Source organism: Coprinopsis cinerea, assembly GCF_000182895.1.
Source record: "Coprinopsis cinerea okayama7#130 chromosome 3 map unlocalized cont3.3, whole genome shotgun sequence".
In the NCBI taxonomy this organism is placed as follows: Eukaryota; Fungi; Basidiomycota; class Agaricomycetes; order Agaricales; family Psathyrellaceae; genus Coprinopsis; species Coprinopsis cinerea.
In genome coordinates, this window is record NW_003307542.1 from 3104652 (window position 1) to 3121096 (window position 16445).

Sequence of the window (16445 nt, forward strand, 5' to 3'; positions counted from 1 at the left end):
TAGCTATGAAACCTTGGGACTCAAGAATCAAACCTTTGATCAACTCCAAGGCTATATCTCTGGGCGCTAAATCCATCACAGCCTGAAACGCGGCCAGGAGCGCCTTCCAATTCCATACGGAAGCAAAGTTGATGGATATTGGTGTCGCTTGGTGCAACAGCAATCACAATTCCGCATAGCGCGCAACCTCTCGCAAAGAAACAAAAGACCTCTAGAATTACACGATAGGCTCAGCAGCGTACGGCGATAATCTGCGCCGAACCTTGTGCACCTATCGCCGCTCGCTTCTTGGGACCTGGTCAGAAGCCGGGGGTGAGAAAAAGAACAGGAAGATCCATGGGACCAGAAAGAACCAGGCCTCGAAAGGGTTGTAAAGCGGGGATGGCAAGGACGGCACTCCAGCACAACGCTCTTATTTCCGCGTGCATGGGTCCCATGTCCAGGCCCAGGGAAGAAGGATACAGACGAGCCTGCGGGCAAATCCCTATTGTTAGTTCGACTTCATCGATGAATAAAGTCAGACTCACCAAAGAAGAATGAAAACAGGGGCCAACACGAACCTGTCATTTACGCATACGGCGATATTAGCTGCGGATTTTGTTACGGAGGGTCGAACAGCCTTGCTTACATGTATGCTCCATCTAGCGCGGCTAAAACTAGAAAACAGAAACAGAAGAATGACCACGAATGAGAAACCAAACACCATCTCCTTCCTCACATGCAAGTGGCGGCTTGCAACACTAAAACACCACTTCCAACATCCGCAATAACGAACGCGCTCGCCGCATCCCCTATTGTTTTGCGGACCTCCGAGCCCAACCTTCCATGCTCCTCCATGAGTTCTTTCAATTCAATCCTATGATCTTCGGCCGCGAGGCGCCTCGACCGACCAGTCACGACCATCAGCGGGCCATCGACACAGACTCTCGGGGTGGTAGGCGTAGTGGGAGTGACAGGGGTTTCCGCTGGCTCGAAGTCGATCTCGTCCTCGGTAGGCTGTTGGACTTTGATCGCGATGCTTGTCCTGGCTCGAATCTCAGATGGAGACGGGGTGGCTTTTGAGTCATCCCGAACCTCGCCATCCTGATCGCCGGTTGAGGCGGATAGCAATCTACTAGAGCATCGTTCTGCCTCTTGAAGTGCCACGTGCAAGGGAGCGAGAGTGTCGATCTCCTTGAATTCGATTCTGGGGTTGGTCCAAGTGGGTCCCTGAGATGACCCATTTTCGCTGGCACCGGAAGCTCCCGCCCTCAACTTGGCAAACCTGGCCCAAAGAACATTGTCGGCAGTCTCGGATTGCAGCTTCGTGGCCGAGTCATGGTGGGGATATATCGTATCAGGATACGAACCGCCCACGTTCTGGATGACTCCTCTGTTAGCATGTGACATCCCGAGAGGAAGGTACTACTACGTACTGAACTGATAGTCAGGACGTTAACATCCTCGGGCCTTTTGAGAGCACCATCCAATACGTCCCCAACGTCACGCCTGGTGATCCTTGCCACCGTCGCAGTGATATTGGTATTAGTTTCCACGAGCTGGACAACGAATTCCAAGGCTAAGCGATCATCCGGGCCGCCAAAGAACGGGAGGAACAGATGCTGCCTCCCATTCAACAAAGCTATGACTTCCAACATCGACTGATCGACGAAGAGTGCAACATCGGTAGTAGCTTGAGAAAACACGCTCCTAACAAACTGCGAGTGGATGACCGAGGCTGATACTTGATGGGTCGAAGCTTTGAAGAGCATATCGAAAGGGTTTGGTATGGGAGACTTTGGGGTATTCGGTGCTGTGGTCGGCCTCGGGGTACCAGAATGCGCGCTGAATTTGGGAGTGTTGGGAGCTGTGGTGGGTTCGAAGTGCGATTGGCCAGGTTCTATGTGATGAGGGACATTGGCATAAGTATCCTGAGCAGATGAGAGCCAGGGGATTAGAATCAAATCTGAACCATAATTCCTTGCTTGCTCCGCGATGCTGGAAGCCATCTGTTCGAATTTGACGATGACGAGAGAGGGGTCGATATTGATCTGGTTGAGCCCTCCAAACATCCGAAAGGCTGAGAGCAAGGGATCATTATGGAGGACTGACTCTGCCGCTGAAGACTTCATAACGGCGGACACACGGTCAGTGAGCTCCATGACTCGTAGGGCTTCAATGGAGACTTGCTGCGAATTTGGGTTGACCATTTTTGCGGAAGAAGGTTGAGGGGCCTCTTTCCCAGTTGGAGGCGACGGGTTGACCAGCTGGGTCAGAGCCATCATACCTGACAAGTGTTCAAATTTGTCAAGTACGATCGTGAAACGAGATTTGCGAGCCCCTGCACGAGAAGGCGGGTGCGTCTCTTCTTCCCCTGCCTCCCCGTCACCGACGTGCTTGAAGTTCGAGCCGTGTGCAGCCACGCGGACCCGAGTGTTCGGGGGATAAAGCCACGTAACGAGTGGAGTGGTCACGAACGTCAGGACCAGCGCTTCCAACACGAACATGGAGAAAACACGCTTGGACCAAATTAGCCGGAGAATACCGCCCATGAAATGAATGCGTACTCTTGAAAGGATTTTAGCGGATAAGCCAACGTTCAGGACAATCAGCTCCACCAATCTGTGTCATACTGTCAGCGTTTTCATTATTCCGATAGCAACGTTGTTTTCACCCTTTGCAGCTCATGAGAGAGCCGATTGCAGCAGATTCACGCACGTCGAATCCAGCTACGTAGCGGGCGCCCAAGAAGCATCCTCCAAATTTTCCAACGAACGCAGTGGTGATGATTGCAACGGTATATGCCCACGTCTTGCCTTGGACAATGGTCAGGAACAAGCAGAGGCAGGAGAGAGTAATGGCGCACCGCTGTCGAGGAGTCCTAAGTCTGTGGACAGTCCAGAGAGGGTGAAATACTGTCGGAAGTTAGTCAGAAAGGGTGGGATATTGACCACGATAAATGTACCAGAGGGAGGAAAATGATAGAAACCATGTCTTCAAGTTTCTCGGTCAGTGCGATGGCAAGCCCTCCCTCCCGCGGCACAATCAGGCCGGCCAAAAATGCACCTGTCGAGGGTACTCAGAGAGTGGAAGAAGTCGTGAAGGGAATATGCTTTACCGAAGATGGCATGTACGCCTATGATGTCGGTAAAGAAGGCCGATCCGAAGAGCACCAGCATGGTGACTGTCATGAAGAACACAGTTGGTCCGTTCTCAACTAGTCCGCGCCGTCAGCCAGTCTCGTCACTTCAATTGGCAAAGAATACCTACTGGAGCCTGTGACGCGAGCTAGCCACTTCATGACCCATTTCATAGGGAACAGAACGATGAGAGTCCAAGCTACGCAGATCAATAAGATGTAGAGCGCTGTGAGGCCAGTTCCTGCGTTGACGAGTGCAACGCTCAGAGCGAGTAAGGTCCATCCGACTACGGAAGAGGTTCAGCAGTCGTAGGAGAGGAAGCGGGATGGCCACTCACTGATATCATTGCCCACGCCTGCAGAGAGAACCACGATACCGACCGTGGTATCTAAAAGCTTCAGCTCTGTAAGGATACGGCAAAGGACGGGGAAGGCGGTAATCGAATATGCCACGCCCGTGAAGAGCATGAAATGGGTGAACTCGACCCTAGGGTCGATGAATTCCTTATATATGGAAACCGCCAAGCCCGAACCAATGGCGAATGGAAGGATCATCCCCGCCAGGGCTACAGTAGCTGATAACTTTGCATTCCGCTGGATAACGCCAGCGTCTATCTCTAGGCCAACGAGGAACAGGAACAGGCAGAGTCCAATATCGGCGACAAGCCCCAAGTATCCGCGAGATGCTTCAGGGAATATGTGCTCTGTGAAACCGGGAATTCGACCTTGGATGTGATGCATTAGGCTTTTGCTCAGGGGTCGGCCATGAGAACCTACCAAACGCCGTTGGTCCTGCAAAGATGTGAGCTCAAAGCGCGATGACAACACTATGCCAGCGTACCAAGTAGAATCCCGCCCAGCACTTCAGCAATGACCTTTGGTTGGTGAAGCTTCCGTAGGCCAAACGACAGGAGACTCGCCGTGCAGATTATGATGCCTGGACGACAAACATGGTCAGTGCGCCGTTATCTCCTTGGGCGAGTTGTCCCCTTTGGGGCCATGAATACCCACCAACTTGCACAATCCAAAGACGTATGGGGTCATTAACATCGACCTCTGTGGGGTCTTGGGCACTGAGCAGCCCGCCCTGCGATATCGTTCAGCGAGTTGTACGCGTTCAACAGGCCTGTCCGACTCTCGACCCGTACCTCTTCACTGACCGCCCGTCTCTGGAACACCTGGAACACCTTCTGAGAGAAATCTGGCATTCTTGTGTCCCTCGTGAGAGGCTTCCGTGTCCAGTTTCGTCGTCGTCGTGGTCGTGGTCACTGCCCAAAGGCGGGGTTTTACGAAATCAACCTCGCAATCGTAGTTATATTTTTAGACTTCGGAGCTTCTGTTTGCCTTCCATCAAGCCGAAGATGGCATATCCAGCTCGAGGGTAGATTCATGGGCGCAGATTGTCCCTGTTGTCGCTGTCGTTGACGATGTCGAACATATTTCTCTTGGAGAACGTCGCGGTCAAGATCAAAGACCAAAATTGCCTCCGTTTCGGCGATGGCTTATGCCAAGTGCAAGCCAAGGAGCACCATCAAAGTCGACCTTGGAAGCAGCAGCGGAATAGAACTTAGAAGTAAAAAAGTGGCTGTATATTATTTCATGACTCGAGAATAGCTCAGGTTTTCGGAATTCTATCTTTTAGTTGAAAAAGTTGAAAATAAGGTGACTAAGGAATTTTAATTATCAGAAATTGTACGACGTAGGCCAGCGCAGAATGGCTCCTCTGATCCCGCGGTCCAGTGGTCATGACGTCGTGCCAGTTCTTCAGTTACCTTTGTTGGAGGCAGTCGGCATCTAGTGCACACACACTACTGAAGCTCTTTTTGGTCCCATTTAATTCGGTAATACTACTAGGCGCTGCCTGTTATTTTGCATCACTATCAATCGGATATATGGTATATGGTAGAACGTCAATCTCTCAATCTGCTTTTCAACGCGTCTGCGTTTGCAGCTATGGGGGCGAATTTTAACTCGAGGTAAACAAGGAAAACGCCTTTTAAGCGCTGACATAATTTCCAGATCTGATCATCTGCGGCGTGCTTGGATAGCCTCTGTCCCCTTCACTCACTCCCGTTCCTACCGTTACACAGGACCTCACCGCTATGGCATACACCCTTCTTCCAACAGAACTATGGTTGGAGGTTTTGGAAGATCTCGCACCAGCAACTCCTTGGACGCCAGCAGACTATGCACTGTCGGAATGCTCTCTTTTGCCTATATTCAAGCTCTACCATCGCCGGCTCCAGCATTTAGCATCTATACGGAGTGTCTGTCAACAATGGGACGCAATTTTGTGCGACCTCATCTATAACCACGTAGTCCTACCCTCTCATCCTTTGTCAATCGCTCGTGAAACCATTGGGATCCTCCGCCATCACGTCGATCGTATACGGGCTATAACCATATGCGATCTAAGCTATGGTGATCGTCCGATTACTGAAGAGGAGAGAGGGGTATCCGCAGCTCTGGTCAACCGTCACCTCCAGAAGTACCTGGGCAACGCTCATACCCGAATCCACATCGAACGACTCGTCCTAGAAGGCGGAGAGGTATACATGAAGCGGAACTGGGGTCCCAAGACCATTCCAAACGCCCCTGCCACAGTTAAACACCTTGTTCTCTCCTTCCTCCAGGCCATCCCCGTTTCCCTCGCATTGGTGCACCTTGGGCAGAGTCTGGAGACACTGGAACTCCACGAATGGTCGTACTACGATAGCGATACACCTCCCACCTTCCACCTTCCAAAGCAATTCCAGTGTCTCCAGAAGCTGGTGCTGCAGAACTGCTGCATTGCTAAATGTGATGCGTTCAAGTTATTCGAGCGCATCGGGGCTCTCACTTATTGTCCCAAGCACAAGAAAAGAATTCATCAGTCGCAACTGCGGGACTTCCGAGTCAAAGGCGGTACGAGCCTCGATCCCAACCGAATCGTCACGATGCTACGCACCAACAGCATTGGGAAGGGGTTGACCATCCTCCACATCCATTTCCATCACGGGAGGATGTACCTCGCACCAGAAACAGCCGCCACCATATCTCATTCCGCCGCGGCGACAGCCATCGCGAAAGAATGCCAGTCCCTCATCGACTTCCGATATGCAGGATCCATCGAGAAGGCTTTCTTCAAGCACCTTTCCAAGTCGCTCAAAATCCTTGCGCTTGCTGTCTGGCCCCCGAGTATTCGTCCCCACGAGAGTATACTATGGTGGCAGAGCCTGGACTTGGGGTACTTCACCCCCGACAAGATAGGGGACGTCGTTTCGCTGAGCGAAAATCGGTACCACCTCGAGCGCTTGATCATATTGGTACAGTGTTTGGTAGGAGAGGACACCCCTCCGGACTCCTTCATCAAAGCAGTTTACGAAGCTTTAGAGGCTTTGGGCATCCCGTTCGAAGTGGAACTTCTCAACGCGGCTAGTAGGCCAACGACCTGAAAGTTGATACTATGCGTTATCCACGAGCATCATCCCCGAGCCGTAGAGCCAATTTTTCCAACATTAAAAACATTATTCTATGGTACTGTGTCTAACATTAACCTCGATGTATATATAATATGCCCTTACCCCGTGTGCCAACCTATTCGTTATCAAGTCCGCAGTTCTGGCAATTCCAGTCCTCGAGAGGATCTTTTCGATCAGCGTGATAAAGCCCAAGCGACAGCAGCTTGATCGTTCCATCCACCTCGTGTCCCCGCGTCGTCCCCCGAATGTTAACCTTTCGAAGGTTAGGGAAGACGGATTCCAGCTTTTGCACCTCCTTCCAAAGTCCCACATGAATCAGCCGTGCCTCCTCCGGATTTTCCATGCCCGCACACAACGCCAAGGTGATTTCCCCCCAGAGGCCTTGGTGTTCATCGTAGGGGATAGTCGCAGCCGAGAGGTCGAGCCAGTTCAGCGTCGAGACAATGGCATGCGCTTCGATAGTGACAATGAGCGTCTGGAGCTTCAACAGCCTTCCAAGCGGCAACGGGACTGGGTTTAAACGTCAGTACATGGATCAGGAGGACGTGTTGTTCACTTACCCGAGACCGCAGGGTTTTTGACTGTCAAAATCAAAGAACAAAGCGAGGGAGAGCTCTCTCTAACCAGGCCGCTAACAGCGAACGAGTATCCGTCGATACCGTTGAAGTTCAGCATGCCCAACTCTCCAATGTCAATTTTGGAGCTCTTGGTGATAAGCGAAACCGACTCGTCAGGCACATGGCACATCGACACTTGCCATGGTCTGGCTCGACGATTGACGTTATTCTTGGAAACGGGAGGAAGCGGAATCTTGGGATCATGGGGAACGACTTGACCACATAAGCTGAAGCGGGAAGCGTTCCAGCAGTTCTCGATGAGAGAAACCGGGAATGACCGCATGGCGAAGGAGACGACGCAGAGGCGGGGGGATTGGACGAACTTGAACAGAGCGGTCTGAATCTCGGGTCTGATCCTTGAGAAGACGACCTGCCACTTCGCTTCGATGACCAGCTCGTGCAGTGCGCTGTACTCCTGCGTGAGGACGAAACGCCACGCTCTTTCTTCTCGGGAAAGCCATAGGTTCTCCCAGAAGGCACCCGTCGACATTGGTAGGGAGTGAATGTTAAACTTCCTGATTAGATTGGTAATGTCGGGAGATCGTCTGAGGAGCGCCTCGAAGCGTTCGACCAAGGTGGTGGGCGGGGCTGAGCCCTCTTCTTCGTCGATCGGTGGTGGAACTTGGATGCCGTTGGCGTACATGGGGATGGGGCGGGACAGCTCCACCTCTTGAAAGATGTACTTGCGGCAGCGCCTGTGCAGGGCCCGACAGGACCTGGAGAGCGTTTTCCACTCGTCAAGGCCGAGGTATTGGTCAATGAGGCGGTAGATGACCTCCGGGGGAAGGCGAAGGCCCCGTGCCTCCAGGGACGGGCTGCGCGACGCAAGCCCACCTGCACTGCTGGCCATCGTGGCTTGCTGGTGGCTTGGGACAAGGAAGGATGGTATTTGTGCCACCTGTCTTTTCCGTTTTCGGATGCAGGCGCTTCCCACGACAATATGGCGCGAACAGGGGACCCGACTCTCGGTAAGCGAGCGAGACCGTACCATTGGCCATCAATATAGCTCGCCACTAAGTAGTTGAGCTGTCACAGCTGGAGACTGGGACAGGCTCCACCAAGCGCTCAGGTAAGACGGGCTATCTGCTACGTCACCAGTCACAAGTCGACTTTGAAATAGGCGCCCAATGCATCGGTTTCTAATTTTGGCGATGAAGCAACTATTTGGGGGTACTAGGAAGGAATGGACTCACGCCGAAAACAACACATGTATGACTTTCTTACCAGGCTACTACCCAATCTAAAACTGCGAGGCAGCTGCATCGGCAGCGAGTAAGTCGCTGAGACGTGAAGCAAGCATTGGACCGTGACTGTGCAGGGACGAGTCGGAGAGAGTACAATGATCGCATCGGCGAGATTCCCGTAGAGGACCCAAAGATCTTCCAAAGTCTTCTAATGATTTGCATGGTGGATCGTTTCCGATCGAGTTGTCGCAAGCCCGAGGCGCAAGGGTTGGTCTCTTGCACGATGAAGCTAATTTCGCAGCTTGTCGTACAAAGCTGTCCAGAAATCTGCCTTGAACAGGACCACTCTGTCAAGTCGCAGCGAAACGTTTACCCACAGGGCAGGTGTCGAATATGCCGCTCTTCTCCTCAATCTACATGTTGACAGGAGAACTGCAAAGTGCACGCGTTCCCGTCGAGTTAACTCAATGTGGCACGGTGCCGCGGCTCCAGCAGGCAGGGAAGCTTTAAGCAGCTCGCCCACTAATTCGAGAGGGAATTGTCGAAGGGGAGATAGCACCGTCTGGAGGTCCTTCCGTTGCTGTGAGAGCCGAACGTATCGATCTTGAAGTGTAGGTGGGACTGGGTTGAAGTTGAGGATCTGGAGGGTTAAAGCTTCGGCCTCGTGGTTAGTTCTTCCCAACAGATATTTTCAGGTACGGAATGTCGTCGTCGTTGGGCGATAGGTTTTGGGTTAGAAAAGCGTCCAAAGCTGGGGTTAAAGTTGGGCAGATCAGGTAGAACATTGGGACATCTTACGGCGGAGTCGAGGAAGTGGTCCATGCAGTTGAACCAGTTGAACCGTAAGGTGAGTAAGAGCATTGTGGGCGCCGATTGCTGTGGTTCGGAATTGATTGCCAGTTGGCACAATGTTCATTGGGCTACGGAAGTTACACCATGCCAGTGGCCTTATGGTCTAGTAGTATGATTCCTCGTTTGGGTTTCGGTCCGAAATCGAGGAGGTCCTGGGTTCAACTCCCAGTGAGGCCCATTCTTTTTCCTTGGTCCTCTGTGCTTCGTTGATTCCTTCATCCAGAGGCGATGTCGTCAAAAGCGCAAAGATTTAGATAGGAGCCTCAGTGGACCGACATTGCCACGATGATGAATAAGTATTACCGCTGAAAGCGATTGCTATTGCGGCATGTGGTTGATATTTTTCTCAAGACAAATAGTATATGTACAGTTGATACCGACTGCCTCCAACAGGTCTAATCGGAGCACTGAATCGTCCCAAGCGTCCGAGACGGCAAGTTGCAGATGTAATGTTTTTAATGCAGGGAACTCTCCGCCAACGAAACTCTCGAGGAGCTGTATCCATAGTTGGGTTCCTTCGTGGTCCATCAAAGTGAGTGTCAACTCGAGGGCTTGTAACTTATTTTTGCGCTTCAGGGTCCTTATGGTGTCAACCATCCACCGAGGATAGGCCTGTAATAGGGTGTCTGGGTCTTTTCGGATGACCAGGCTTTCGAGATTCGTGAAGTGTTCCAAGTTCCAGCTGTAGATGTCTACGGCAGCAGAGAGGTACAGTGAGTCCATGTCATGTTATGGATCTAGCCATGTTAATCTCACCTCTAACGTCCAATTCCAAGTGGTTAACTGTCGGTACGAACGAGTGGATTAACTGCTGCTCGATCCTTCGAAAGAGGTAAACCTGGACCGCTTCTTCTTGGAATGAAAGTTTAACTGTGTAGCGCAATCTTAGACCTTTTGATGAGATGATGGGGAACGGAGGGAAAGGAGGATAATCGGGGCCATATACATCCCAGTCAACGTCCAGTTCGAAGTATTCGAGGTCGGCAGGAGGAACCTTCAAATCTTCATCCTCATGTTTATAGATGTCGAGAAAAGCCCTTCTCAGTTTGACCCGTCTGAGCGATGGCGAGGCGAAAATGAGGTTGTAGTATTTGCTGAGATGCATTGGAAATCTCCATCCGTCGATGGTGAGATCCACGAGGTGGGGTGACGCGAGGAGATCGGTGAGTGCCTGTCGCAATGCCCACGACATCCTCTCGTTCCAATAAACGCGGATTCCCGAGCGTGGACCTAGCAGTTCTACCGCTCTCGGGTGGGGAAGCGCCCGGAGGATATTGGCTGCCAAGTTGGCAGCTGGCGGGTGCTCCATCCATATCACAGGATAAACGGCCTTGATCACGACGCGTTGGACGCTGCCTGATAAATGCTGCGACCGTTGTAGGGCGTCCAGAAGACCTTCGAATGTGGATGGCTGGCATAGAGAAATGGTTTGAAAAAGAAGAGGTTGGGAAAGATCTCTCCATTGTCTAGAGACGAGGCAGCATATGCGCAGCGAGCTGTTCTTATCGCCACCGTCGATCCTTTCCAAGATCTCTTGCATGATCTCGGTCGGAAGGCTGTCAGCCTCTGTAGTTGAACGTGATCTAGATGAAGGTACTGCTCAGCGACGCCGCACCCAGTCTATAGGAGGGGCTGACGACTAACCCGGCATCCATGCTCTTGGGTTGTTCCACGATGAAATGGCTGGGCGTTGCTGGTGTTGTTGATTTGGGGGTGTGGCCGCAGTGTTCACCAACGGTCGTCGTGGTTTGAGAACAAAGCTTTTAAGGATGTCTTCGACAGGCACAATGATGCCAGGAGCACGGGATCACATCGATTCAGGCCGTGACCTGTGGGCGCTAATTTTAGACCGGGACAGTATTGGCTTGGCACAAACGTTGCGACAGGCGCCGACCCTGAGACAATTGTGGTCTTCGACCTTGACCACGACGACCTCTGAAGGACGCATGCGCTCGACATCGTCAACGACAGCGACCGCGACGATAATCTTCGCGGATACATGTTCTCCCAGTGTTGGGCTTGATAGAAGGCCCTTGATGCTGCAGAGTAATCGCTCAACACGAACAGTTCTCTGACCCGAAGGATGATTTAACGACCAGCTTCAGCCGGAACGATGTATTATGGCTCTTTCAACGGAAACCATTGACTCCGTATTCCCTTAACCTGGCCCGTCATCGTACCTTCGGGCCCTACCGACAGCAGCCACGTTTCATAATCTAGACGGCCATTGTCGAATGTGTGGTTGCAATCGACCGTGTTATCTCGCACCTCTAGACCGACAACCTGAGCCTTCGGACGTCAGGATGACAGTACTTTTTACTGTCATAACTATTCCCGCCGATGGACTTTTGGGACCAGTGACTCTCAACATGGGCGTCCTCCCTCATCTCCGCTGACTTGATGTGCAAGTCAAAGCTACCGAGCTTCACGACACCATCGAATGGCTATCCCAGTCCCTCAACACCCGTTCAACTAAGGAAGCGTACGCTGAAGGCCATCAGAAACTCTGGGACGAAACCATTGAGAAGTTGCTGGACAAGGTATCCCAATTTGACGAGGAAGGGGCTTTGCGTGCGGGCAATTTCAAGGTTTTATAAGGCGGGCGTCTGTTGGATGAATTGTTTGGGTGATTAGGAGAGATCAGAGAAGGGTCAGAGTCAGGGGATTGAAAGGTGCCGTCGTGATCATACCCGTTGGCCGTGCTGGGGATGTGTAGGTGGGAGATGAAAAATCTTCTGGTTGTATTTGCATCGGTGCTCTGTTAATGACATTAGTTGGGAATCCAGTCATACCCACCCGTAGTTCGTGAATTAAATTCTAAAATATCTACAATACAAGATCTTCAATTGAAGACTCGCCAAGTTGAGATCAGCGCGATCAAAAAGCAGACGCGGAAGGGTCAGTTGTTTGCCATCGCGGCGGGCAATGAGCTCAACGTCCAACTTCCGTGCATCACCACGCAGGACAGCGCAGAACGCCCCTTCGTCACTGCTACAACCGCCTAGCAATGCAGGGTACGCGCGACCGTCGCCTCTCAAATCACAGCAGCCGTCAGCCGCGCCGACACTGAGCGTCGAGGAATGGGAGGCCAAAGCTCCGCTCGGTGACCTCGAGATACGTAGCGTCAATGCTATCAAGCAGGCTACGGACAAGGTCCCTATGCCTTTAAAGGTGTGTGTGGAATGGCCTTCAGTTACGGCAATCCAGATAATTGAACAGGGCGATGGCAGTTTAGCGCGGAGGAGAACGACGACGACCCATCGACACCAGCGACGCCCACCAACCGGTTCGCATCGTCTTCACGGCCCTCGACGCCTCAGAATCCTTTCCAGAATCGCACCGGAACACATGCGCTGCATCCTCGACAACCCGTGCATACGACCCAGCAGCTCTACGACTGGTTCGCCTTGATTGACCGCTCGGTCGCTCATAGCCAAGAAGCCCATTTCAGAGCGCATATCGCGACGGTTGCGCAGCATCTTGAGACATGCGACCTCTTGTTGTCCAAAGTCGACGAGATCGAGCGCGAGGTGGATGTCATGCTCGAGAATTGGAGGAGTGTTGAGGAGGGGGGTAAGAGTCTGAAGGATGCCTGTGAGAGGTTGCTGGAGGAGAAGGTGCGTCCTAGACGGGGGATAGACTTGGATATCGTGCTGAATGGTGTGCTCAGGACAAGCTCGTTGAGCTCACAGACGACATCGGTTCACATCTGGAATATTTCCAGCAACTCGATATCGCGACGCGAATGCTGAACCATCCAGGAGAACAGCTCATCTACCAAAGCGATTTCCTGTACATGGTGGAGAAGGTCGACATTTGTATAGAATTCCTCAAGTCACGGGTAAGTACTTTATGCAACCTGTCAATCATACCCACCTTTAACTTGGATTCTAGAGGCACTACAAAGAGGCTGAAGTCTACCTGCTACGCTTCCAGCAATGCATGACGAGGGCTATGACCCTGATCAAGATGAACTTTGTTGGTTCACTGCGAGCGTTGTCATCAGATATCTCAAGGCGTCTCTCTGAAAAGGTGCGACCTATTCCCGATGCCTCGTCACAGTTCCTGCTGACAGAGCTCATCCCAGGACGTGTCCCAAACCGCCCAAATGCACCTACTTTACACACGATTCCGGTCAGTCGCCGCCAAGGTCGCACCACTACTCGGCGAGCTTGAGAGGCGTGCTCGATCCTATCCAGATGAACTCTCCGCGCTTCTGTCGGAATGCCACTCTGCCTACTTCAGCACGAGGAAAGCTTTGTTGCTTCCAAAGATCATGGAGGAAATCAGAGGGTTGGATCCCAGTCGAAGCGAATTGGTAGAGTTGGTGAGTATCATATCAACATCGTAATTGCTCCAGGCCTTACGATATGGATCAGACGAGAGCGGGTTGTAGCTATCTTAAGCAACTCTGCACCGACGAATTCAACCTCTACCGAGAATTCTTCAGTACAGCTGAGGACCAGCTCTAGTAAGACCTTTACTCGTTTCAAGATGTCCACTGCTAATGATATGTAGTCAATACCTCGAAACCCTTTGCGACCTCCTCTATGACGACCTTCGACCGCGCATCTTACACGAACCGAGACTGACGGCTCTCTGCGAAGTATGCACAGTCCTACAGGCCCTCATGGTCCTCGACGCGCCGATCTCCACATCAACCTCAACGAGCAGCACCCTCTTCTCGGACGGCGCCTCAAGCTCATCCCAAATCGACACCTCGGACTCCGAATCCGACGAAGATTCGAGCGACGAAGACGCCGACAGCGACTCTGAGTTGACGGTGGACCTGGACACTGCCAGTCTGACCGCCAAACGCAAGAGCAAAGGCAAACTGGGCCATGTAGGCCGCCGACTGCATATCCGCCATTTGTTGCAGATGGTGCTACAGGATGCGCAGACGAGGTTGTTTTTCAAGGCGCAGGCGCTCATTCAGAGTGACATAAAGTATTATACGCCGAAGAAGGAGGATTTGGCTTGGCCTGATGTTATTGTTGGTGAGTCTTGCTGTTGGTGTAACGCGGTTGTGTTCAGAATCTGAGGCATCTCGGCGTTTAGCTGCGAACCAGCCTAAAAGTGGGACGGAGATACGCGAGAAGGAGACTGTTAGCAGGATCTTCAAGGCGAACCTCACTCAACAGGAAACCTGGTATCCGACTGTTCGGAAGATGGTCTGGATTCTCTCCCAGTTGCACGACTTTGTGAAGGTATGTTCACTCCGGACGTTGAGGCGTAATGTTCCTGGGAGGCTAACGCCCGCCTACAGCCTGCCATCTTCGAAGACATTGCCCAAGAAGCAGCTCTACTCTGCCGGCAATCGCTACTCGCAGCACGAGACATGATTAAAGCCCGGCCTCCGCCTAGTACACCCCTTGATGGTCACCTGTTCCTTGTGCGACACCTGCTTATATTGAAGGATGTGGCTAAGAGCCTGGAAGGCGAATCTACCAATGGGCAGCAGAAGGACATCTCTGTTGGTGCGTTCCCTAGTACCCCTGTGAAGAGTGCAGGGATGAGGACGCCTGGTGTTTCTGGGTTTGGGGCTGCAGAGCCTGCCAGTTCGGGCGGTGTCACAGGTACAGTATTCATTTTTTGGAAAATGAGCGAGAAATGACATCGATCGAGTAGGGACATTGACTACGATGCTCAACCGGACGACTGCGATACTTCCCGAAGGCCTTTTTGCCTCTTTGGGAGTGAGTAGAGATGAAAGCATTAGAGGGGCTAAGCACGTAAGTCGCGGCTAGAAAAGAAACTGAGTCATCTGCTTAACACAGACTATGTAACAGGGCATCGACCACGACCTCCGACGAGCCTGCGAAGACGTTATCAACGCGAGTGTAGCCCCTATTTGTGGTCCTCTCGACGATTGGGTCTTACGAGTCCAAACCCTCAGCAGCGGTTCCGCCACGAAACCGGGCACAAGCCTCCGTACCGCCCAGTCTCCACCGACTGGAGCCCGAACTGCCAACCCCCAGACTGCTGCTGCTGGTGCAGTGGATATTGCAACGCTGAGCAATCCGACGCACATTCTTGCTTTGTATACCGAATTTAGGAGTGCGATTGAAAGGGATTTGAGGGCGAATGTTGCGAGGATTAGGTTGTATTTGGGGGATGCGGATGGGGAGGGGCAGCACGGTCAAGGTGGACAGGGTCAGGCAACGCAATCTGGATACCAATCTTCAGGGACGGCAAGTGGAAGTGACGGCGAGCAGCAGCGGACCTCTTCATCGTCGTCGCCATCATCGTCACACCAGCATGGACGCACAGCTAAGATCCTCATCGACCACGTTCGTGATAGGGTTGAAGAAGCGTATCAAGGGTTTGTGGAGCAGTTGAGGGAGGTGGTGGCGACGAGTGGTGCGGGGAGTAGTGAGGAGGTGCAGAGGGTGTTGAAGGAGGTTGAGTCTGGTGGTCAGGGAGGGAGTGTGAAGGATGTGGTTAGGATGATTTGTTTGGGGGATGTCACGAGTGAGTCGGGACCCAGTGGGAGTGGGAGTCGGTCGTAGAGGTGTGGTTCAGATTCTCCACAATGTCAATGATCGCCGTTTCAGGACTATAGTAAACACTGTCAGATTCCGACTACTCTGCGACGAGTCGCCCTTGAGCCCTGTTCAGCTGGGCGTGGATGCAGCTGGCTCGTGGCTCTGTGCTATTATGGATGGTTTGTTCTTCCCATCCTTACGATGGAGTTTCCATTCAATTTCCTGGCGCTGAGGCGCCGTCGTTATGGGGATGAAAGGTGGTGACATGGTGGTGCTCCCCCTGTTTTCGTCGATGGGAATTCTTGGCATCCGCTGGCCAGTCCTCGACGGTGATCGTTTCTCCTTCTACCGCCCTTCTAAGCAAAGCAGGTCTGTACGTTGCAGGACGCGGAGTTAGACCAGCTCGTTCACCCTCCACGCCTAGTATGTTTGCCTTGGCCATCCGCACAGGACTATTCATAGCTTCGCTGCGAATAGACTGGTACGTATTTAATATCTACATGGTTGGAGAAACGGGGTGGTTGGGGGCCAATGAGTTTTGGGGTTTCACCGCGCAAACTGCACTAATTCACTGAAGCACCGCAGAAAATAACACCTTTTGCTCTTGGCAAAGTGCATTCGAGCAGAAGTCGATAGTGTACAAACAGCGGGAACTTGAATGCGCCTAGTCCGTAATCAAACATCCATTCAACCAACCCCTCGCCTTACTTTCTTCCAGGTTACGCTGT

At 52.3% G+C, this 16445-nt stretch overlaps 6 protein-coding genes and 1 non-coding gene across 7 annotated transcripts; 3 read left to right on the forward strand and 4 right to left on the reverse strand.

Moving 5' to 3' along the window:
• Nucleotides 1–574: 574 nt before the first annotated feature.
• Nucleotides 575–3859, reverse strand: CC1G_02318 (potassium:hydrogen antiporter; the record flags this gene model as incomplete). The annotated part of the gene is made up of 8 exons (XM_001830815.2): nucleotides 575–1359; nucleotides 1416–2601; nucleotides 2654–2795; nucleotides 2846–2894; nucleotides 2945–3045; nucleotides 3098–3196; nucleotides 3250–3405; nucleotides 3457–3859. 8 exons carry the CDS (start codon nucleotides 3857–3859, stop codon nucleotides 715–717), a joined length of 2781 nt encoding a protein of 926 aa, XP_001830867.2. The 3' UTR covers nucleotides 575–714.
• A 1361-nt stretch (nucleotides 3860–5220) lies between these two features.
• Nucleotides 5221–6552, forward strand: CC1G_02319 (hypothetical protein; the record flags this gene model as incomplete). The annotated part of the gene is made up of 1 exon (XM_001830816.1): nucleotides 5221–6552. The coding sequence occupies one exon, from the start codon at nucleotides 5221–5223 to the stop codon at nucleotides 6550–6552; it is 1332 nt and encodes a 443-aa protein (XP_001830868.1).
• A 142-nt stretch (nucleotides 6553–6694) lies between these two features.
• Nucleotides 6695–8046, reverse strand: CC1G_02320 (hypothetical protein; the record flags this gene model as incomplete). Its single annotated transcript, XM_001830817.1, has 2 exons — nucleotides 6695–7089; nucleotides 7140–8046. 2 exons carry the CDS (start codon nucleotides 8044–8046, stop codon nucleotides 6695–6697), a joined length of 1302 nt encoding a protein of 433 aa, XP_001830869.1.
• A 623-nt stretch (nucleotides 8047–8669) lies between these two features.
• Nucleotides 8670–9241, reverse strand: CC1G_14277 (hypothetical protein; the record flags this gene model as incomplete). The annotated part of the gene is made up of 2 exons (XM_002911701.1): nucleotides 8670–9020; nucleotides 9179–9241. The coding sequence occupies 2 exons, from the start codon at nucleotides 9239–9241 to the stop codon at nucleotides 8670–8672; spliced, it is 414 nt and encodes a 137-aa protein (XP_002911747.1).
• An 83-nt stretch (nucleotides 9242–9324) lies between these two features.
• On the forward strand, nucleotides 9325–9409 carry CC1G_20067. Its single transcript has one exon. It is a non-coding gene; the product is annotated as a tRNA-Pro (tRNA).
• Nucleotides 9410–9550: 141 nt separating this feature from the next.
• Nucleotides 9551–10424, reverse strand: CC1G_02321 (hypothetical protein; the record flags this gene model as incomplete). The annotated part of the gene is made up of 2 exons (XM_001830818.2): nucleotides 9551–9924; nucleotides 9989–10424. The coding sequence occupies 2 exons, from the start codon at nucleotides 10422–10424 to the stop codon at nucleotides 9551–9553; spliced, it is 810 nt and encodes a 269-aa protein (XP_001830870.2).
• A 1733-nt stretch (nucleotides 10425–12157) lies between these two features.
• CC1G_02323 (COG3 protein) lies at nucleotides 12158–15794 on the forward strand (the record flags this gene model as incomplete). The annotated part of the gene is made up of 12 exons (XM_001830820.2): nucleotides 12158–12403; nucleotides 12463–12849; nucleotides 12903–13073; nucleotides 13127–13264; nucleotides 13320–13559; nucleotides 13612–13703; nucleotides 13751–14229; nucleotides 14291–14439; nucleotides 14499–14808; nucleotides 14861–14964; nucleotides 15022–15703; nucleotides 15787–15794. 12 exons carry the CDS (start codon nucleotides 12158–12160, stop codon nucleotides 15792–15794), a joined length of 3006 nt encoding a protein of 1001 aa, XP_001830872.2.
• Nucleotides 15795–16445: the final 651 nt, after the last annotated feature.